At 47.1% G+C, this 19,994-nt stretch overlaps 1 protein-coding gene across 2 annotated transcripts; it reads right to left on the bottom strand.

The window, feature by feature from the left end:
* Nucleotides 1-16,145: 16,145 nt before the first annotated feature.
* On the bottom strand, nucleotides 16,146-18,521 carry LOC123136297 (peroxidase P7). Of its 2 annotated transcripts, XM_044555646.1 has the most exons (4): nucleotides 18,053-18,521; nucleotides 17,783-17,977; nucleotides 17,153-17,688; nucleotides 16,146-16,752 (listed from the first exon to the last, which is right to left on the bottom strand). In XM_044555646.1, the coding sequence occupies exons 1-4, from the start codon at nucleotides 18,299-18,301 to the stop codon at nucleotides 16,722-16,724; spliced, it is 1,011 nt and encodes a 336-aa protein (XP_044411581.1). In that variant the 5' UTR covers nucleotides 18,302-18,521; the 3' UTR covers nucleotides 16,146-16,721. The 2 variants fall into 2 exon arrangements, with proteins under 2 accessions (XP_044411581.1, XP_044411582.1); XM_044555647.1 differs by lacking the exon at nucleotides 16,146-16,752 and having other exon boundaries at nucleotides 16,885-17,688; nucleotides 18,053-18,519.
* Between the last annotated feature and the right edge of the window lie 1,473 nt (nucleotides 18,522-19,994).

Raw genomic sequence — 19,994 nt, 5'->3', positions numbered from 1 at the left:
ACCGAGACGGCTCTCCGGTCAATAACCAACACCGGGATCTGGATACCCATGTTGGCTCCCACATACTCCTCGATGATCTCATCGGATGAACCACGATGTAGAGGATTCAAGCAACCCCGTATACTATTCCCTTTGTCAGACGGTATGTTACTTGCCCGAGATTCGATCGTCGGTATCCCAATACCTCGTTCAATCTCGTTGCTGGCAAGTGACTTTACCCGTAACATAATGCATGATCCCGTGACTAGACACTTGGTCACTTTGAGCTCATTATGATGATGCACTACCGAGTGGGCCCAGTGATACCTCTCCGTAATACGGAGTGACAAATCCCAGTCTCGATCCGTGTCAACCCAACAGACACTTTCGGAGATACCTGTAGTGCACCTTTATAGTCACCTAGTTACGTTGTGACGTTTGGTACACCCAAAGAACTCCTACGGTATCCGGGAGTTACACGATCTCATGGTCTAAGGAAGAGATACTTGACATAGGAAAAGCTCTAGCAAAACGAACTACACGATCTTGTGCTATGCTTAGGATTGGGTCTTGTCCATCACATCATTCTCCTAATGATGTGATCCCGTTATCAACGACATCCGATGTCCATAGTCAGGAAACCATGACTATCTGTTGATCAACAAGCTAGTTAACTAGAGGCTCACTAGGGACATATTGTGGTCTAAGTATTCACACGTGTATTACGATTTCCGGATAATACAATTATAGCATGAATAAAAGACAATTATCATGAACAAGGAAATATAATAATAATCCTTTTATCATTGCCTCTAGGGCATATTTCCAACAGTCTCCCACTTGCACTAGAGTCAATAATCTAGTTACTTTGTGATGAATCGAACACCCATAGAGTTCTGCTGTTGATCATGTTTTGCTCGCGGAAGAGGTTTAGTCAACGGATCTGCGACATTCAGATCTGTATGTACTTTGCAAATATCTATGTCTCCATCTTGAACATTTTCACGGATGGAGTTGAAACGATGCTTGATGTGCCTGGTCTTCTTGTGAAACCTGGGCTCCTTGGCAAGGGCAATAGCTCCAGTGTTGTCATAGAAGAGTTTGATCGGCCCCGACGCATTGGATATGACTCCTAGGTCGGTGATGAACTCCTTCACCCAAATCGATTCATGCGCTGCCTCCGAGGCTGCCATGTACTCCGCTTCACATGTAGATCCCGCCACGACACTCTGCTTGCAGCTGCAACAGCTTACTGCCCCACCATTCAACATATACACGTATCCGGTTTGTGACTTAGAGTCATCCAGATCTGTGTCGAAGCTAGCATCGACGTAACCCTTTACGACGAGCTCTTCGTCACCTCCATAAACGAGAAACATGTCCTCTGTCCTTTTCAGGTACTTCAGGATATTCTTGACCGCTGTCCAGTGTTCCTTGCCGGGATTACTTTGGTACCTTCCTACCAAACTTATGGCAAGGTTTACATCAGGTCTGGTACACAACATGGCATACATAATAGATTCTATGGCTGAGGCATAGGGGATGACGCTCATCTCTTCTTTATCTTTTGCCGTGGTCGGGCATTGAGCCGAGCTCAATCTCACACCTTGCAATACAGGCAAGAACCATTTCTTGGACTGGTCCATTTTGAACTTCTTCAAAATCTTATCAAGGTATGTGCTTTGTGAAAGACCTATGAGGCGTCTCGATCTATCCCTATAGATCTTGATGCCTAATATGTACGCAGCTTCTCCAAGGTCCTTCATTGAAAAACACTTATTCAAGTAGGCCTTAATGTTGTCCAAGAATTCTATATCATTTCCCATCAAAAGTATGTCATCTACATATAATATGAGAAATGCTACAGAGCTCCCACTCACTTTCTTGTAAACGCAGGCTTCTCCATAAGTCTGCATAAACCCAAACGCTTTGATCATCTCATCAAAGCAAATGTTCCAAGTCCGAGATGCTTGCAACAGCCCATAAATGGATCGCTGGAGCTTGCATACTTTGTTAGCATTCTTAGGATCGACAAAACCCTCCGACTGCATCGTACACAGCTCTTCCTTAAGATAACCGTTAAGGAATGCCGTTTTGACGTCCATCTGCCATATCTCATAATCATAGTATGCAGCAATTGCTAACAAGATTCGAACGGACTTAAGCTTCGCTACAGGAGAGAAAGTCTCATCGTAGTCAATCCCTTGAACTTGCCGATAATCCTTAGCGACAAGTCGAGCTTTATAGATGGTGACATTACCATCCGCGTCCGTCTTCTTCTTAAAGATCCATTTGTTTTCTATCGCTCGCCGATCATCGGGCAAGTCAGTCAAAGTCCATACTTTGTTTTCATACATGGATTCTATCTCGGATTGCATGGCTTCTAGCCATTTGTTGGAATCTGGGCCCGTCATCGCTTCTTCATAGTTCGAAGGTTCACCGTTGTCTAACAACATGATTTCCAGGACAGGGTTGCGATACCACTCTGGTGTGGAACGTGTCCTTGTGGACCTACAAAGTTCAGTAGCAACTTGATCCGAAGTACCTTGATCGTCATCATTAATTTCCTCTCCAGTCGGTGTAGGCACCACAGGAACATTTTCCTGAGCTGTACTACTTTCCGGTTCAAGAGGTAGTACTTCATCGTGTTCTACTTTCCTCCCACTTACTCCTTTCGAGAGAAACTCCATTTCCAGAAAGGATCCGTTCTTGGCAACAAAGATCTTGCCTTCGGATCTAAGGTAGATGGTATACCCAATGGTTTCCTTAGGGTATCCTATGATGACGCATTTTTCCGACTTGGGTTCGAGCTTTTTAGGTTGAAGTTTCTTGACATAAGCATCGCATCCCCAAACTTTTAGAAACGACGGCTTAGGTTTCTTCCCAAACCATAATTCATACGGTGTCGTCTCAACGGATTTGGATGGTACCCTATTTAAAGTGAATGTAGCTGTTTCTAGAGCGTATCCCCAAAATGATAGCGGTAAATCGGTAAGAGACATCATAGATCACACCATATCTAGTAGAGTACGATTACGACGTTCGGACACACTGTTACGCTGAGGTGTTCCAGGCGGCGTGAGTTGTGAAACGATTCCACATTTTCTTAAGTGCGTACCAAATTCGTGACTTAAATATTCTCCTCCACGATTTGATCATAAGAATATCTTTTGGTCACGTTGATTCTCTACTTCATTCTCAAATTCCTTGAACTTTTCAAAGGTCTCAGACTTGTGTTTCATCAAGTAGACATACCCATATCTACTTAAGTCATCAGTGAGAGTGAGAACATAACGATATCCTCCGCGAGCCTCAGTGCTCATTGGACCACACACATCAGTATGTATGATTTCCAATAAGTTGGTTGCTCGCTCCATTGTTCCGGAGAACGGAGTCTTGGTCATTTTGCCCATGAGGCATGGTTCGCATGTGTCAAATGATTCATAATCGAGAGACTCTAAAAGTCCATCAGCATGGAGCTTCTTCATGCGCTTGACACCAATGTGACCAAGGCGGCAGTGCCACAAGTATGTGGGACTATCGTTATCAACTTTACATCTTTTGGTATTCACACTATGAATATGTGTAACATTACGTTCGAGATTCATTAAGAATAAACCATTGACCATCGGGGCATGACCATAAAACATATCTCTCATATAAATAGAACAACCATTATTCTCGGATTTAAATGAGTAGCCATCTCGCATCAAACAAGATCCAGATACAATGTTCATGCTCAAACTTGGCACTAAATAACAATTATTGAGGTTTAAAACTAATCCCGTAGTTAAATGTAGAGGTAGCGTGCCGACGGCGATCACATCGACCTTGGAACCATTCCCGACGCGCATCGTCACCTCGTCCTTCGCCAGTCTCCGCTTATTCCGCAGCTCCTGCTGTGAGTTACAAATATGAGCAACGGCACCGGTATCAAATACACAGGAGTTACTACGGGTACTGGTAAGGTACACATCAATTACATGTATATCACATATACCTTTAGTGTTGTCGGCCTTCTTGTCCGCTAAGTATTTGGGGCAGTTCCGCTTCTAGTGACCCTTCCCTTTGCAATAAAAGCACTCAGTCTCAGGCTTGGGTCCATTCTTTGACTTCTTCCCGGCAACTGGCTTACCAGGCGCGGCAACATCTTTGCCGTCCTTCTTGAAGTTCTTCTTACCCTTGCCCTTCTTGAACTTAGTGGTCTTATTGACCATCAACACTTGATGTTCTTTCTTGATTTCAACCTCTGCTGACTTCAGCATTGAAAATACTTCAGGAATGGTCTTCGCCATCCCCTTCATATTGTAGTTTAGCACAAAGCTCTTGTAGCTCGGTGGGAGCGACTGAAGGATTCTGTCAATGACCGCCTCGTCCGGGAGGTTGATCTCCAGCTGGGACAGGCGGTTGTGCAACCCAGACATTTTGAGTATGTGCTCACTGACAGAACTATTTTCCTCCATCTTACAACTATAGAACTTGTCGGAGACTTCATATCTCTCGACCCGGGCATGAGCTTGAAAAACCATTTTTAGCTCCTCGAACATCTCATATGCTCCGTGTCGCTCAAAACGATTTTGGAGCCCCGGTTCTAAGCTGTAAAGCATGCCACACTGAACGAGGGAGTAATCATCAGCACGTGACTGCCAAGTGTACATAACATCTTGGTTCTCTAGGATGGGTGCTTCACCTAGCGGTGCTTCTAGGACATCATCTTTCTTGGCTGCTATGAGGATGATCCTCAGGTTCCGTACCCAGTCCGAATAGTTGCTGCCATCATCTTTCAGCTTGGTTTTCTCTAGGAACGCGTTGAAGTTCATGTTGACATGAGCGTTGGCCATTTGATCTACAAGACATATTTTGCAAAGGTTTTATACTAAGTTCATGATAATTAAGTTCATCTAATCAAATTATTTAATGAACTCCCACTCAGATTGACATCCCTCTAGTCATCTAAGTATTACACGATCCGAGTCGACTAGGCCGTGTCCGATCATCACGTGAGACGGACTAGCCATCATCGGTGAACATCTCCATGTTGATCGTATCTTCCATACGACTCATGTTCGACCTTTCGGTCTCTTGTGTTCCGAGGCCATGTATGTACATGCTAGGCTCGTCAAGTTAACCCTAAGTGTTTCTGCATGTGTAAAACTGTCTTACACCCGTTGTATGTGAACGTAAGGATCTATCACACCCGATCATCACGTGGTGCTTCGAAACGACGAACTTTAGCAACGGTGCACAGTTAGGGGGAACACTTTCTTGAAATTATTATAAGGGATCATCTTATTTACTACCGTCGTTCTAAGTAAACAAGATGCATAAACATAATAAACATCACATGCAATTATATAATAGTGACATGATATGGCCAATATCATATAGCTCCTTTGATCTCCATCTTCGGGGCTCCATGATCATCTTTGTCACCGGCACGACACCATGATCTCCATCATCATGATCTCCATCATCGTGTCTTCATGAAGTTGTCACGCCAACGACTACTTCTACTTCTATGGCTAACGCATTTAGCAATAAAGTAAAGTAATTTACATGGCGTTCTTCAATGACACGCAGGTCATACAAAAATAAAGACAACTCCTATGGCTCCTGCCGGTTGTCATACTCATCGACATGCAAGTCGTGATTCCTATTACAAGAACATGATCTCATACATCACAATATATCATTCATCATTCATCACAACTTCTGGCCATATCACATCACATGACAATTGCTGCAAAAACAAGTTAGACGTCCTCTAATTGTTGTTGCATCTTTTACGTGGCTGCAATTGGGTTCTAGGAAGAACGTTTTCTTACCTACGAATAACCACAACGTGATATTGTCAACTTCTATTTACCCTTCATAAGGACCCTTTTCGTCGAATCCGCTCCAACTAAAGTGGGAGAGACAGACACCCGCTAGCCACCTTATGCAACTAGTGCATGTCAGTCGGTGGAACCTGTCTCGCGTAAGCGTACGTGTAAGGTCGGTCCGGGCCACTTCATCCCACAATACCGCTGAAGCAAAATAAGACTAGTAGCGGCAAGCAAGTTGACAAGATCTACGCCCACAACAAAAATTGTGTTCTACTCGTGCAATAGAGAACTACGCATAGACCTAGCTCATGATGCCACTGTTGGGGAACGTTGCAGAAAATTAAAATTTACCAAGATCCATCTACGAGTTCATCTAAGCAACGAGTCATAGGAGAGAGATTGCATCTACATACCACTTGTAGATCGCGTGCGGAAGCATTCAAGAGAACGGTGATGATGGAGTCGTACTCGCCGTGATCCAAATGACCGATGACCAAGTGCCGAACGGACAGCACCCCCGCGTTCAACACACGTACGGAGCGGATGACGCCTCCTCCTTCTTGATCCAGCAAGGGGGAAGGAGAGGTTGATGATGATCCAGCAGCACAACGGCGTGGTGGTGGATGCAGCAGAACTCCGGCAGGGCTTCGCCAAGCTGCTGCGGGAGGAGGAAGAGGTGTAGCAGGGGAGGAAGGCGCCAAGACATAGGGTGCATCTGCCCTCCCCCTTGCCCTCCTTTATATAGGCCCCCAGAGGGGGGCGCCGGCCCTGGGAGATCCAATCTCCCAAGGGGGGCGGCGGCCAGGGGGGTGGAGTGCCCCCCAAGGCAAGTGGTGCGCCCCCCCCCCACCTAGGGTTTCCAACCCTAGGCACAGGAGGGGCCAAGGGGGACGCGCACCAGCCCACCAGGGGCTGGTTCCCTCCCCACTTCAGCCCACGAGGCCCTCCGGGATAGGTGGCCCCACCCGGTGGACCCCCGGGACCCTTCCGGTGGTCCCGGTACAATACCGGGTGACCCCGAAACTTTCTCTATGGCCGAAACAACACTTCCTATATATAAATCTTTACCTCCGGACCATTCTGGAACTCCTATGACGTCCGGGATCTCATCCGGGACTCCGAACAACATTCGGTTTGCTGCATACTCATATTCATACAACCCTAGCGTCACCGAACCTTAAGTGTGTAGACCCTACGGGTTCGGGAGACATGCAGACATGACCGAGATGGCTCTCCGGTCAATAACCATCAGCGGGATCTGGATACCCATGTTGGCTCCCACATACTCCTTGATGATCTCATCGGATGAACCACGATGTCGAGGATTCAAGCAACCCCGTATACTATTCCCTTTGTCAGATGCTATGTTACTTGCCCGAGATTCGATCGTCGGTATCCCAATACCTCGTTCAATCTCGTTGCCGACAAGTTACTTTACTCGTACCGTAATGCATGATCCCGTGACTAGACACTTGGTCACTTTGAGCTCATTATGATGATGCACTACCGAGTGGGCCCATTGATACCTCTCCGTAATACGGAGTGACAAATCCCAGTCTCGATCCGTGTCAACCCAACAGACACTTTCGGAGATACCTGTAGTGCACCTTTATAGTCACCTAGTTACGTTGTGACGTTTGGTACACCCAAAGCACTCCTACAGTATCCGGGAGTTACACGATCTCATGGTCTAAGGAAGAGATACTTGACATAGGAAAAGCTCTAGCAAAACGAACTACACGATCTTGTGCTATGCTTAGGATTGGGTCTTGTCCATCACATCATTCTCCTAATGATGTGATCCCGTTATCAACGACATCCAATGTCCATAGTCAGGAAACCATGACTATCTGTTGATCAACGAGCTAGTTAACTAGAGGCTCACTAGGGAGATGTTGTGGTCTAAGTATTCACACGTGTATTACGATTTCCGAATAATACAATTATAGCATGAATAAAAGACAATTATCATGAACAAGGAAATATAATAATAATCCTTTTATCATTGCCTCTAGGGCATATTTCCAACAATTATGCCAACCACGATGTCTAGATCGTTAACGCTTTTGGTCTACAAGGGTATGTATACACCACTCCTCTCTCGTTGCTATACATCTCCTAGATTAGATCTTGGGTGTTCATAGGATTTTTTTTCATGCTTCGTTCCCCATCACTAACCTACTGACATAGTGCCCAGTGCCAGCTGTTGTTTTTTACTTGTTTTTTACTTTGCAGAATATCCATATCAAACGGAGTCCAAATGCAACGAAACTTTTTGGAGATTTTTTTTGGACCAGAAGACAACTTGGGAGCCAAGGAAGCACCAAAGGGGAGGCCTGTGGGGCCCACGGGAGTCCTTTTCACTGCCTCTCAGCTCTATAAATTCTCAAATATTCCAGAAACCCTAGGGGAGTCGACGAAACACAATTTCAGCCGCCGCAAGTTCCAGAACCACGAGATACAATCTAGAGCCCTATTCTGGCACATTGCCGGAGGGGAACACGATCACGGAGGGGTTCATCATCCTCATTGGTGCTCCCCCAATGATGTGTGAGTAGTTCAGCATAGACCTATGGTCCGTAGGCAGTAGCTAGATGGCTTCTTCTCTCTTTGTGATTATCATGCTGCTGGAAATAGATTACGAGATCGGGTTTACCACTAGACGCGCAGTCACCGCAATGGAAGTAGAGTTGGTGATGCGTGTAGTCGATCTCTCGGCCCGTCTCCTCCTGTTGTTGCTGATCTCCCGCGAGCAGTGAAGACCCGAGAATGGTGATCTCCCACGAACGGCGCCTCGCGGTTCCCTCGAACGGTCCGTCCAAGCACCACAGATGCGATGCCTCCAAGGTATCCACACGTGTAGGGTGCAGCGGTGGGCGGCGAACTGCTAGGTACGGTCGCACGTCATGGGCGTGGGGAGTGGCGACGGCTATCGAGGGTTGGAAAGATTAATCCTAAGTGGTGCGCCCACCTCCAAGGTGGGCTCAACACTTGAGCTCACTAGGAGTCTGCGTCCATTTCCACTCGGATCCAATCTGTACGGGCTATAGCCCCTTAAGTGTGCGACCCTATAGGTTCACGTACACATGGACACGACCAGAGTCAATAGTTGGTAGCGGCTCCTAGCAGAACGTGCCAACTCCCATGTGTGCATAAAGTCGTTTGACGAACCTCGACAATGTGTCATATGCATCATTCCTTTTGCCTCACGATATTTGTTGTCGAGCTCAAGGCGAGTACTTGTCATCCTTGTGATAGCTCGACCTCTCTTCGCGAAATCGTGATACAGATTCTTGAACTGGGTTAACACTTAACCCAAGTCGCATGGCCATGCTTTCCGAATCTGATCACTCGAGAGGGTCCAGAGAATATCTCTCCAAATAGAAGGGGCAAATCCATCTTGGTCAACCATGTCTCGCGGCATGTTTCACGACTCACCTGAAAGCTACCTTTGTAACTACCCAGTTACGGAGTAGCGTTTGATAGACCCTAAGTGAGTCAATCCTCATCCCGAGAACAAGCAAGGACCTCAGGTCTAGGACATGGCATAGACATTGTACTTGAGACTAATAGATGACTATATCTCGCTGCGTCTCAAAGTGGGTTTGTCCAACTCGGTGATTTCCATCCCGAGCCCATACTATCGATTTAGCACCTCCATGCACATGACCTGTGAAACACAGTCATCAACCGAGTCGTATACTAGTCAAGGATATGTGTCCGCATAACCTTATCAACTAGGGACCATTAGAACAATCATCATACAATATATAGTTCCACAAACAAGTCACAGACTTATTGATACATAGCATTGATGATGTTCAAGGACAATACAAAGGACTCATGAATACATATGAAAATATCATCATCACATGATTGCCTCTAGGGCATATCTCCAACATTCATTACATCAATCACCTCCATATTGTCAGAATTAACAAGACGATTGCAACCCGCCTTTTGTGCAAGGGATAGGCCGAATCTTAGAGCCAACCTTCTGATGTTAATACGTCAACACACCAATCAATCCTCCAGTTTCCACCAACAATGAATCTTCCATTATCATCTCTGAGAACAGCCTTAGCTGTGCCCCTGAGTTAATCATGGTCATAAGAGGCGTTGACATTAAGCTTAACAAAACTCATAGGAGGTCTTCTCCATCCTCCTGATTTACTAGTTGCCTTAGAGGAGTGTGCGTTAACATAGTTAACTGTTATAGCCCATAACGACCAACAAAGTCAGTTACTCTGCCGTGTGGCTTTATTTATAAAGTCGGGCGTATGCCTTTTCTGTAAAAATTGTTGGACATCAACGAACAAACAACTTTTCAGATACAAGTTTGCCATGCACACGTACGTGTCGGTTGCTGCTGATGGATGGATGTGTGGTGGGTGAGGAGGCTGGTTGTGATGTTAGCTACCCATCAACGCATGCATCAATCGCAGTAGTGTTTGAGCTGTTCTGTTCAGCACGCTTCAAGCGTGTGCTCGAAACAACTAGCGAGCGCAGCGGCGCAGGCTAGCCGCGTCCTTAAAATCTGGGAGGACATGGATTGCTACTAATCATGGTTTTCGACCCATCATCCGACTGCTAGGGGCTACAACTACAATGTAGAAGATCTCTCATTGATCACAAAAAAGGTACATGGAATTAGGAACCGAACTTTGTGACACAGGCTATCCATGCAATACGTGCATTACGCATCGGTAACTAGGGAGATGAAGTCAATGTCTGTGAGAAAGAGAAACATGGTCTACAATGCGATTGACGTATAAAACTCTAAGCAAGTGTGCACGACTGTATAACTGTCCATCGTGCGGGGAGGCTGGAAGTAACTTTTGAAAAAAAACTTTGGAAAATGGTTGTGCCGCTTGAGGTTAAAAAAATTGGTGGTGAGTTACTAAGGAATTTTTACCATGCAAGTCAATTTTGCTGAAAAGACACATTGGGAAGCTACCATATTTTGAATTATGTGGCAACGATGAAAGCATTATACATGCTCCCTTTTCAGTGCACTTGGGCAAGGCTCTTCTGGAAGGAAATGAAGGAAATTTTGTTGGTTAAAATTCAAGATTTACACCTGCAAACTTGGGCATCTGATTTGATTGAAGGAAAAGCTAGGGTCTGACCAATTTGCTTGTACAGTTCTATGTGGTTGTTGGGCGGTTTGGTCAAAGAGAAATGCTAGAACCCATGAAGAGAAAGAATGATCAGTGCAAACCTCTATTCATAGGGCATTGGAAAGTGCAGTTGATCTAAGAACCATAGGGAAAGAAATTAGACCTACAATGAATGTGGATAGAGTGTTGCTATGACAACCACCAGACATGGGAACTCTTAAGATCAATGTGGACGCGACGTTTCCTCGAGTACACTGGATGCAGTAGTATATGCCCGGTGATCAGAGTTGCAGACGGCTTACTAATAAGTGTGCAAGCTCTTTGTTACCAATTTGCAGCGAGTGCTCAAGTTATGGAGTTGTATGCCATCCGGGATGGAATCCAAATAGCAAGATATTTGGGATACACTAGGATCTGCATAGAGAGTGATGTTAAAGAGATGGTAAAGATGTGCAACTTTGAAATTTCAGAGAGATCGGTCTTCGCAACCGTTTGCCATGAGATCAAGGAGCTTATAGGAGGTTTTAATAGTTGCATGCTTATGCTTGTACATAAGGAAGCCAATAAAGCAACACAACGATGTGCAAACAAGCCACATACGAGAGAAGGAGATGTCTTTGGATTAATTACATGCCTATTTCCTAGCTGGTTGTATTCAGTTTGTCATCCTCCTACTTGAGCAATATAAGCTCTTGATTCGCAGAAAAAAAGAGTGCTTGGGAAAAGGATGAGAAAAAAAAAAGAAAACAACTAGCCCATATGCGGCCCATGAGTGACAAAAAATTACAACCCACTACCCCGAGACAATCGAAAACAGCCTACAGTCTCGCTCTTACACATTCGTGATATGAATCGCCTACGGGTGACATCTAGCGGGACCGAGTAGCGCAAATTGCTCGCTATGAGCTGCAGGTTCGTTCAGCTCCGATTTTCTACGGGTTTTTTTCTTTTTCTTTCCTCTTTGCTTTATTTTCTTTTCATCGGTTTTCTGTGGGTTTTTCCATTTCCCATTGGGTTTCTTTGCTTTCTCACTGTTTTTTGGTTTTTTTTGTACATTAGTTTTCTTTTGTTAATTTATTGGTTTTCTTTGTTATCTTTTTTTTGCTTTTTCTTTTTATGTTTTAACCAGTTATATTTTTTCAAGGCATGTCTACGTTTTTTTCCGGTACACAACGTACATTCTTGGAGCACACGTCAAACATTTTTATATTACATATTGGGCATTTTTCAAATATACAACGTACTTTTTCCAAATACGTGTTTTGAACATGTAATTTTTTTAAATACGTGTTTTGGACATGTACTGCTTTTAAAAAGACATGTTTTGAACACTTTTTTGAATTCGCGGTAACATTTTTCCAAATACACGTTGTATATTATACTAATGGTAATAAAATATCTGAACTGTTAGTTTTTTTGTATTGTATAAATATTTTCTAAAATTTCACGGACTTCTTTGGAAACATGTGATTATTTCTCTAAACTGTCTCGTGCATTTGTTGAATGGAATAAACATTTTTTTACATTACACAAACATTTCCTTTACATTGTATACACAACTTTTTAAAGTTAGCATGCGTTTTTTGAAACACGGAAACATTTTTTATATTGGAAGGAATATTTTGTTAGAAATTATCAACATTTTATTTAAACCACACTTACAACTTTTTATACCAGGTTAACATTTTTTGAATACATGTTTTGATGACTAATTATTTTCATACATATTTGTACATCAGAAATAGTTTTCTATACATGTCTAACATTTTCTAAAATACATGGTTAACATTTTTCTTAAATGTGGGATGAACACTTTAAAATAAAAGGATAATAAAAATAGAAAATAAAATAGAAAAAATAGAAACAAAATAAAATATAAGGTAAATAAAAGGCAAGAAAAACGGGCGTGAGACAGCACTACTAGGCCGGCCCACAAAGCGGTTGCCTTCAGGCGAGGCAAGCTACTGCCTTGCAGTAGGCGGGACATAGCCACACCCTAAAGATCTTGCGTACTCGCGCTGCCTTGGTCGAACATGAATCTTCCAAACAAAATAGAACGTATGGCGAGGAACTTAGATGTGACCTATATAAAAATTAGCAAATATATAAATGAAAATCTTGCAGTAATGAAGAGAAAAGCGCCACTAAACACCGTCGAGATTAAATTCAAAGCGAAATGGAAGGCAACTTGCTTCGACATTGCATAACAATTAACAGCTAAGTTTTCTTCTCACAACATTACTGACATATTTATTTTCCATATATTCAATTTAAACTGACACAAGTATATTTTTATATAAAGCAGCGCATTGTATAATATCATGATAGTCTGCGCTAGGAAAAAAAACCTTATCAACCAGGCTCGGGCCTCCATGCTGAAACCTTGGCTCCGCCCCCAACCTCACCTTCCCACTCCATCAAAGTGAACGGTGTGTATAAAGCCAAGAAGGAATGTCAGGGGGCTCTGCACTATGCGTGGATCACTGTAGACTGGTACTGTTTGTGGATTACTGTAGATAATTACTGTTTGTGTACCATTGTGTTACACCACGGTTTAGAGAAATCTGACAAAAGGATGTCAGGATACTGTAACTTCCCCTGATCCCTCCTTCAACTCTATGTAAGCTAACTGAGATTTCTCAAAAAAAAAGTAAGCTAACTGAGAGCATGATTGGTTTGCAGCCAAATAAGCTAGACAATCTTTTATTTTTTTGTACGGGGAAGCTAGCCAAATGTTGGTATTGCCAAATATTGATAATACCAAGACTTGCCAAATATTGACAATTTTATGTGAGATAGGCAAGACAATTTGATAATCAATAAATTAGTAGTCAATACTTAGCACAATGCCAAATACTGGCATGCCAATTCTTGGCATCAAACTAATTATCCTCTAATTACCCATGCGTTGCAACGTCAAAAACAAATTTTAGTGATTTAACACCAAGTACGAGTGCCTCGATAGAGACATCGTAGTGCTTTTCCCCCTATGGACATTCCATAAATTAGTGAATGTAATTATTGTTTTAAGGGAATGATAGGAAAAGGAAAGAAAAGTATCAATTTGGTTCAAAGATTATTTCAACTTACTCTATATACGCTAGTTTTTTTTTGTGTGCGACATCGTGTGAGATTACTAATAAAATGTCTATGGAAAACCGAACGAGGATGCGGACGTGGGAAGAAAAATCCAAAAAGAAGATGATGTAAACATACCCAATATGTGGTTGAGATGGTTAGATAGACAGTGGTATCCCCAACCCACCATGGTTCAAATCTTGATACTCGCATTATTTCTGAATTTATTTCAGGATTTCCCGGGAGAAGACGTTTACGGGTACCGACTCTCCTTTAGAGCATCTCCAACAAGCGCGCTAGATTTGACGCGCGTGAAAGAAAAACATTGTTTTTGCCCACGCGAGCCCGGTTGGCGTGCTCCAGCAGGCGCGCGAAAGTCCGGCGCGCTAAAAAACCTTCGCATGCGGCAGTTTTGGCGCACGGTGTCTAGCGCGCTCTATAAATCCCGCGCGCGGGCGCCAGCCGCTGTCTCCAACACATCTCTCTTCCCGTCATGCCCGAACATCCTCGCCTCTGTCGATGCCCATCCGCCGCCGCGCCCTTTTTCCTCTCCTCCAACACCCCGCCGCCGCCACGCCCCCGGGCCCCCGGAGCAGCTCCGGCTTCCACGGTGTCCGCCGCCGCCCCTCTGGCATGTATTACGCGGGGATCCGCTCCGGTGATACCAGCTCTCTTTTAGAGCATCTCCAACAAGTGCGCTAGATTTGACGCGCGTGAAAAAAAGCGTTGTTTTTGCGCACGCGAGCCCGGTTGGCGTGCTCCAGCAGGTGCGCAAAAGTCCGGCGCGCTAAAAAACCTTCGCGCGCGAAAAAGCGGCAACGCGCGCGGCAGTTTTGGGGCACGTCGTCTAGCGCGCTCTATAAATCCCACGCGCGGCCACCGGCCAACCGCTGTCTCCAACACATCTCTCTTCCCATCGTGCCTGAACTTCCTCGCCTCTGCCGGTGCCCATCCGCCGCCGCGCCCTTTTTCCTCGCCTCCAACACCCTGCCGCCGCCATGCCCCCGGCCCCCCGGAGCAGCTCCGGCTTCCACGATGTCCGTCGCCGCCCCTCTGGCATGTATTACATGGGGATCCACTCCGGTGATACCCGCCTTGTGCTCGGCACGTTCGAGACTGCCCACGAGGCCGCCTGCGCGTACGACGCGGCGGCGTGGCGCCTGTAGAGGCCACGCTCGCAGATAAACTTCTCCGACGTGTGGACGTGCCAACAGGCGCATGACCTCGCGCCTCCCCCGCGACTAATCACGCGAAGGACCGCCGCATCCAGCAGAGGCGGGAGCGCCGCCTCCTCATCACCGAGGCGGATGAGCATGCCATAGCGGTGTGGCGCGAGCGCTTCCCGCGGGATGTCGCCCTCGAGAACGAGTTCTGGACGCAGAAGAGGTCGGAGTGAGCCGGGGAACGTTCGGACAAGCATGAGCGAAAGGCATTGGCGGAAGCCCAGTGGGAACTGGGACCTGCGTCGACCTGGGACGACAATGATCCTCGGTGGAAGGACACGTTTTTGTCGTCGAACTACACCACCGAGGAGGACGACAACAAGGAGTAGTTATCTAGTTTATATCGTCAACGCGTTTTATCTACTATATTTGCATCGTAGTATCATTTTTATCTAGATTTATCTGTATCGTATGGACTAGCTTGTGGTGTTGGGCTTGAACTATGCTATGAATTTTAACCTATGTGTTGTTTCATATTTTTCGTATGTGTTGCTTCAATTTTTTCCAAGCTCCGGCTGCTTGCACGCGCTGCATCTTGCAGTGCCGCTGAAGCTATATCGTCGTGCCATATTTTGCAGCGCCTGCTGGAGCAAGTGTCTTGCTGCATGCAAAAAAGCTATTTCGACGTTGTAAAAATAATTTAGCTCCCTGTTCGGTTGTGTTCGGTTGCGCGTCCGTTAGAGATGCTCTTAATAGTAGAGACTTAAGCTTTGTCACCTTCGAGGAATGCATGCAGGCGGAGCTTTGTGGACAGCAGCCTGGGCCATTGCCCCCCCCCCCCCCCCCCGGTTATTCAGCCCATATGTCGAGTTAAAATCAGCCTAAAAACATGTTTCCTATCCCTCTAGCCTATTTGCCCCTCCATAAATTCAGCCCAAGCTCCGCCACTACATGCGGGGGAGACTTCCGTGTGACCATAGTAAAGCAAATATCCTTTTACTCAAAAAAAAAAAGTAAAGCAAATATCCTGAGTGCCGAGTGACCTTCCATTTCCAAACTTTAACAAGTGGCAAACTGGACCAATTTATCTGCAAAATGGTGTCCACAAGAACACAAATAATGCGCTACAACACCTTATCTTCACCGTTATGGGCATGATCAACGCCAAGTCTTGATATATAGGTCTTTCTTTCCCCCTCTTTGGAGTAGATATTTTAGATCCAATGGATTAGCGCTGCTCTGAGCACGGCTAGAACTAGAGACAATTGGGCCGCATTTGTTGGGTGAAAAGTCCCTTTCGAGACGGTTCAGGGTCATTCCAGGAACCAAATCATGACCGAGGGACTTGACGTACGCGCTCCGCCGGGCCTTTTCGTCGCTCCCCAGCTGCTCTATCCGCAGATCTCAAAACATTATTTACGACTCTGAAACAACGAAAAGATGCCAATATTCCTTCACGGGATCGCCACCAACTGATCAGAGAGCCACGAGCGCGCCCAGCATTTTCCAGCTATTTATATGTAGCAACGCTTTTGTCGAGTACTATGAGCGGACAATTATTCCATGATCGGTTGAGCTCGCCCAACCCTGCCACAACCAGCGTATGAGTAAACAATGTCACACTGATTGGACTGGCCATGGATCTGCTGTTAGCTTCAAATTTCCACGCCACTGATCGCCACACTAAAGTACCAAATAGAGTACTCTACGTACCAAATATGTAATGTAATGTGCATTTCATATCGTTCATATCATGGATAATGGTTACGTCAGATATGATATCCTCCTAAAAATAGCAAAGCTCTACAATATGATGAAAGAAAGAAAATAAATAAATCAATCAATTCACTAATTGCTTGACGCATTTCTATTCCGATGCGATGTCATGCTTAGTCGATTTCATCAACGAATTAGTAACATGTTGCTTCCATATATAGGAGTACTACTGTATGTATGTATGTATGTAAATCAAGAAGAATTGACTTTCCTGCAATCGAGCCTGATCTCCCCGCTGGACCCGGTGAGCGGGCTGACGTTCCCGAGGTTGATCATGGAGGCGGCGAAGTCGGCCGAGAAAGCAGCGGGGTTGGCGCTGTAGAGCCGCACCAGGGAGTCCAGCTGGCCGTTGTTGAAGAGCTCCTGGTCGGAGCGCAGCAGCCCGGCGCCGGACATGAGGTTGCGGTAGTAGCCGTTGTCGAACTCGTTGGGGGTGAGCGGGTCGAGCGGCGCGAGGCCGGCGTCGCCGCCGGAGGCCGGGCAGAGCTGCCGCTGCTGCGTCGCGAAGGCCGGGCTCACGTTGGCGTCGCAGTAGACGTGCGTGCGGAACTGGACGCAGCGCGCCATGCCCACCGTGTGCGCGCCCGAGAGCGCGGCCAGGTCGCGCGACGTGAGCCCCTTGGCGGCGAAGGCGGAGACGAGCGCGGCGAGGTCCAGGTCCGGGCCCGGCAGCGTCCTCGCCCCGTCCGGGTCCGGGGCCGTCGCGTCGCGCCGCCCCAGGGGCACCGCCCAGCTCGGCCCGCCCAGCTGAATGCACGCACGCACGACGAGTGTTTCATTCACGATCCGTGTGTTGGGGAAGAATTGGTAGCATGAGTGTGGAGTGGAGACGGAGGCTGACCAGGTTGACGCTGTCGCGCGCGGCGAGGGCGAGGATGTCGGCGCAGGAGACGGTGCCGGGGCAGGCGGCCTCGACCTGCGTCTTGATGTTGTCGATGACGTCGAAGCCGAAGGTGGAGCCGCCGGCGTTGGGGCCGGAGCTCTTCTCGCCGGGCGTCGTGGCCGTGTCGTCGAGCAGCAGCGAGGCGTCGCAGCCCTGGAGCCACCATTCAGATCAATTCAATCAAAGGGGATGAACCGGAAATCAAAGGTGTTGTGTTGTGTCACGTACGTTGACGAAGCAGTCGTGGAAGAAGAGGCGGAGGATGGCGGCGCCGGTGCGCGTGTCGTTGATGACGGCCTGCGACATGACCTGGCGCACGGCGCCGTGCACGGTGGGGCAGCTCGCCGAGTAGAACCCCGCGGAGAGCTGCGCGTGGGCGCCGCGCGCGAGCACCGCCACCGCGACCACCGCCGCCGCCAGCAGGAGGAAGGGTCTCGGCCTCGCCCTCGCCACGGAGACGGAGGGGAAGGAGGCCATGGCTGGCTTGGCGACCACAGTCCACAGGCACCCGATCGGAGGAAGGTAGAGACCTCCGACCGCACTAGCACACACTCGGAAACTGCCGTAGCTAGTGGCACTTGCTTGGCTGCAACCAATTATTGTGGCTCGGTTGCTCGGTGCGGCGGCGGGTTGGATCCAGGCGTCCAGCCAGGCGTGTTGCGTGGGACGGACTCTGGCTAGACTCCCTCGGGGCGGGGTTGGGTCCAGGGTCAGCGTCCGCCTTCATGTGGAGGTTGCTGGAAGCAAACGCACGCACTCGCACAGTGTACGATCCCATATTCTCCTCTCCTTTTTTGATATACGATCCCATATTCTCCCATCCATAGCCAGCTAGAGAGTAGCACAGTCTAAAAGGTGGACGGTGCGTTGAGCGCCGGCTCGTTCCGCGGCGCGTGATTGCAGGTACAACTCTGGTTGAATCGGAATCAGACGGGCGGTCGAGGTCCGAATGAAATGCTCCCTCGAAAAATGCCGGGGAAGATCAGATGTGTGGCCCGCCGCGTGTGCCGAACGAGAGTGGCAACGCACCGCACCGACCATGGATGGATTGTTGAGTGTGTGACCCACGCAGGCGACGGTTCGGTTGGTTCTTTCTGGTGGTGAGCCATTTGGGCCGGGGCATATACCGGGAAGGGAAGGCAGGGGCGTGCGGGCGCGCTGGTGGCTGGCGGCGCTGCCCATGGTAGTGTATGGTGGGGTTCGGTCGACATGGCCACCCACCCATCGCATCGGCTGTTTTCGCGTAGGGACCAATCGTCCGTTAAAGTACATCAAGGGAGTCTACAGCAAACCTGGCCATAAGGGTCGTGTCTGATTTACGCCACGTGATATACTCCCTCGGTGCCAAAATAAATGTTTTAACTTTATACTAGCTCTAAAACATATTTATACTAAGCTCAACACACTTATTTTGGAACGGAGAAAGTATATGATAAGCAATTTAATAATTTAAAAATAAAAAGGTCATGTCTGAATTTTTGGTCAGGCATGGCCGGGCACGACACGTAAATGAAAAGATCGAGCTGACCTTTGGCCTGCCACGGCCGATAAGCCAATCCTCAATGCTGGGCCGACACGAAAATAAAAGGGTCGAGCTTACCTTTGGCATGCCATGGAACACGGCGGATGAGAATACAGATCTAGGGTAGGATTACAGGCCTGACCTATGCACCCTATCCAAGGTCACTATCCTAAAAGCAAAGAAGTCCAAGAGACAACAAGGAATACCAAGTGAAGACGTCGAGTGCAATCCAATCGACCAATCATATCACTCGGGTACCCCTCCTTCCTGGTGTCATTCGACCATACAAGAGACCACTCGACCTACTCAAGACCAGGAGTCACTCAACACTGCAACGGCCAAGCGTTCACTCCGTAGTCTTTAAGATCATTAATAGCACTTATGGCTGGCGCTATCAGTAACACCCCGTCTTTATGTACATTGAACCCCTTGTAATGGAGGATGGCTGGGGTCCTGGCGCACTCTATATAAGCCACCCCCCTCCTCTGGCACAAGGGTTCGCACCCCTTGTAACACCACACGCATATAATCCAATCGACCGCCTCCGGGCACCGAGACGTAGGGCTTTCACTTCCACTGTGAAGGGTCTGAACTCGTAAATCCTGTGTGTACAACTTCAGCATAGCTGAGATCTTGCCTCTCCATACC

Source organism: Triticum aestivum, chromosome 6B, assembly GCF_018294505.1.
Source record: "Triticum aestivum cultivar Chinese Spring chromosome 6B, IWGSC CS RefSeq v2.1, whole genome shotgun sequence".
Taxonomy (NCBI): Eukaryota; Viridiplantae; Streptophyta; class Magnoliopsida; order Poales; family Poaceae; genus Triticum; species Triticum aestivum.
This window is presented reverse-complemented; position numbering and strand designations above follow the sequence as displayed.

Excerpts from the sequence above, each read along its gene's own strand:
- LOC123136297 (XM_044555646.1), bottom strand. The coding sequence starts at position 18,301 with ATGGCCTCCTTCCCCTCCGTCTCCGTGGCGAGGGCGAGGCCGAGACCC. Across the intron at positions 17,689-17,782 it reads CGCGCGACAGCGTCAACCTG|CTGGGCGGGCCGAGCTGGGC; the intron begins GTCAGCCTCCGT and ends GCGTGCATTCAG. Across the intron at positions 16,753-17,152 it reads GAGATCAGGCTCGATTGCAG|GGTTGGGCGAGCTCAACCGA; the intron begins GAAAGTCAATTC and ends TGGTTGTGGCAG.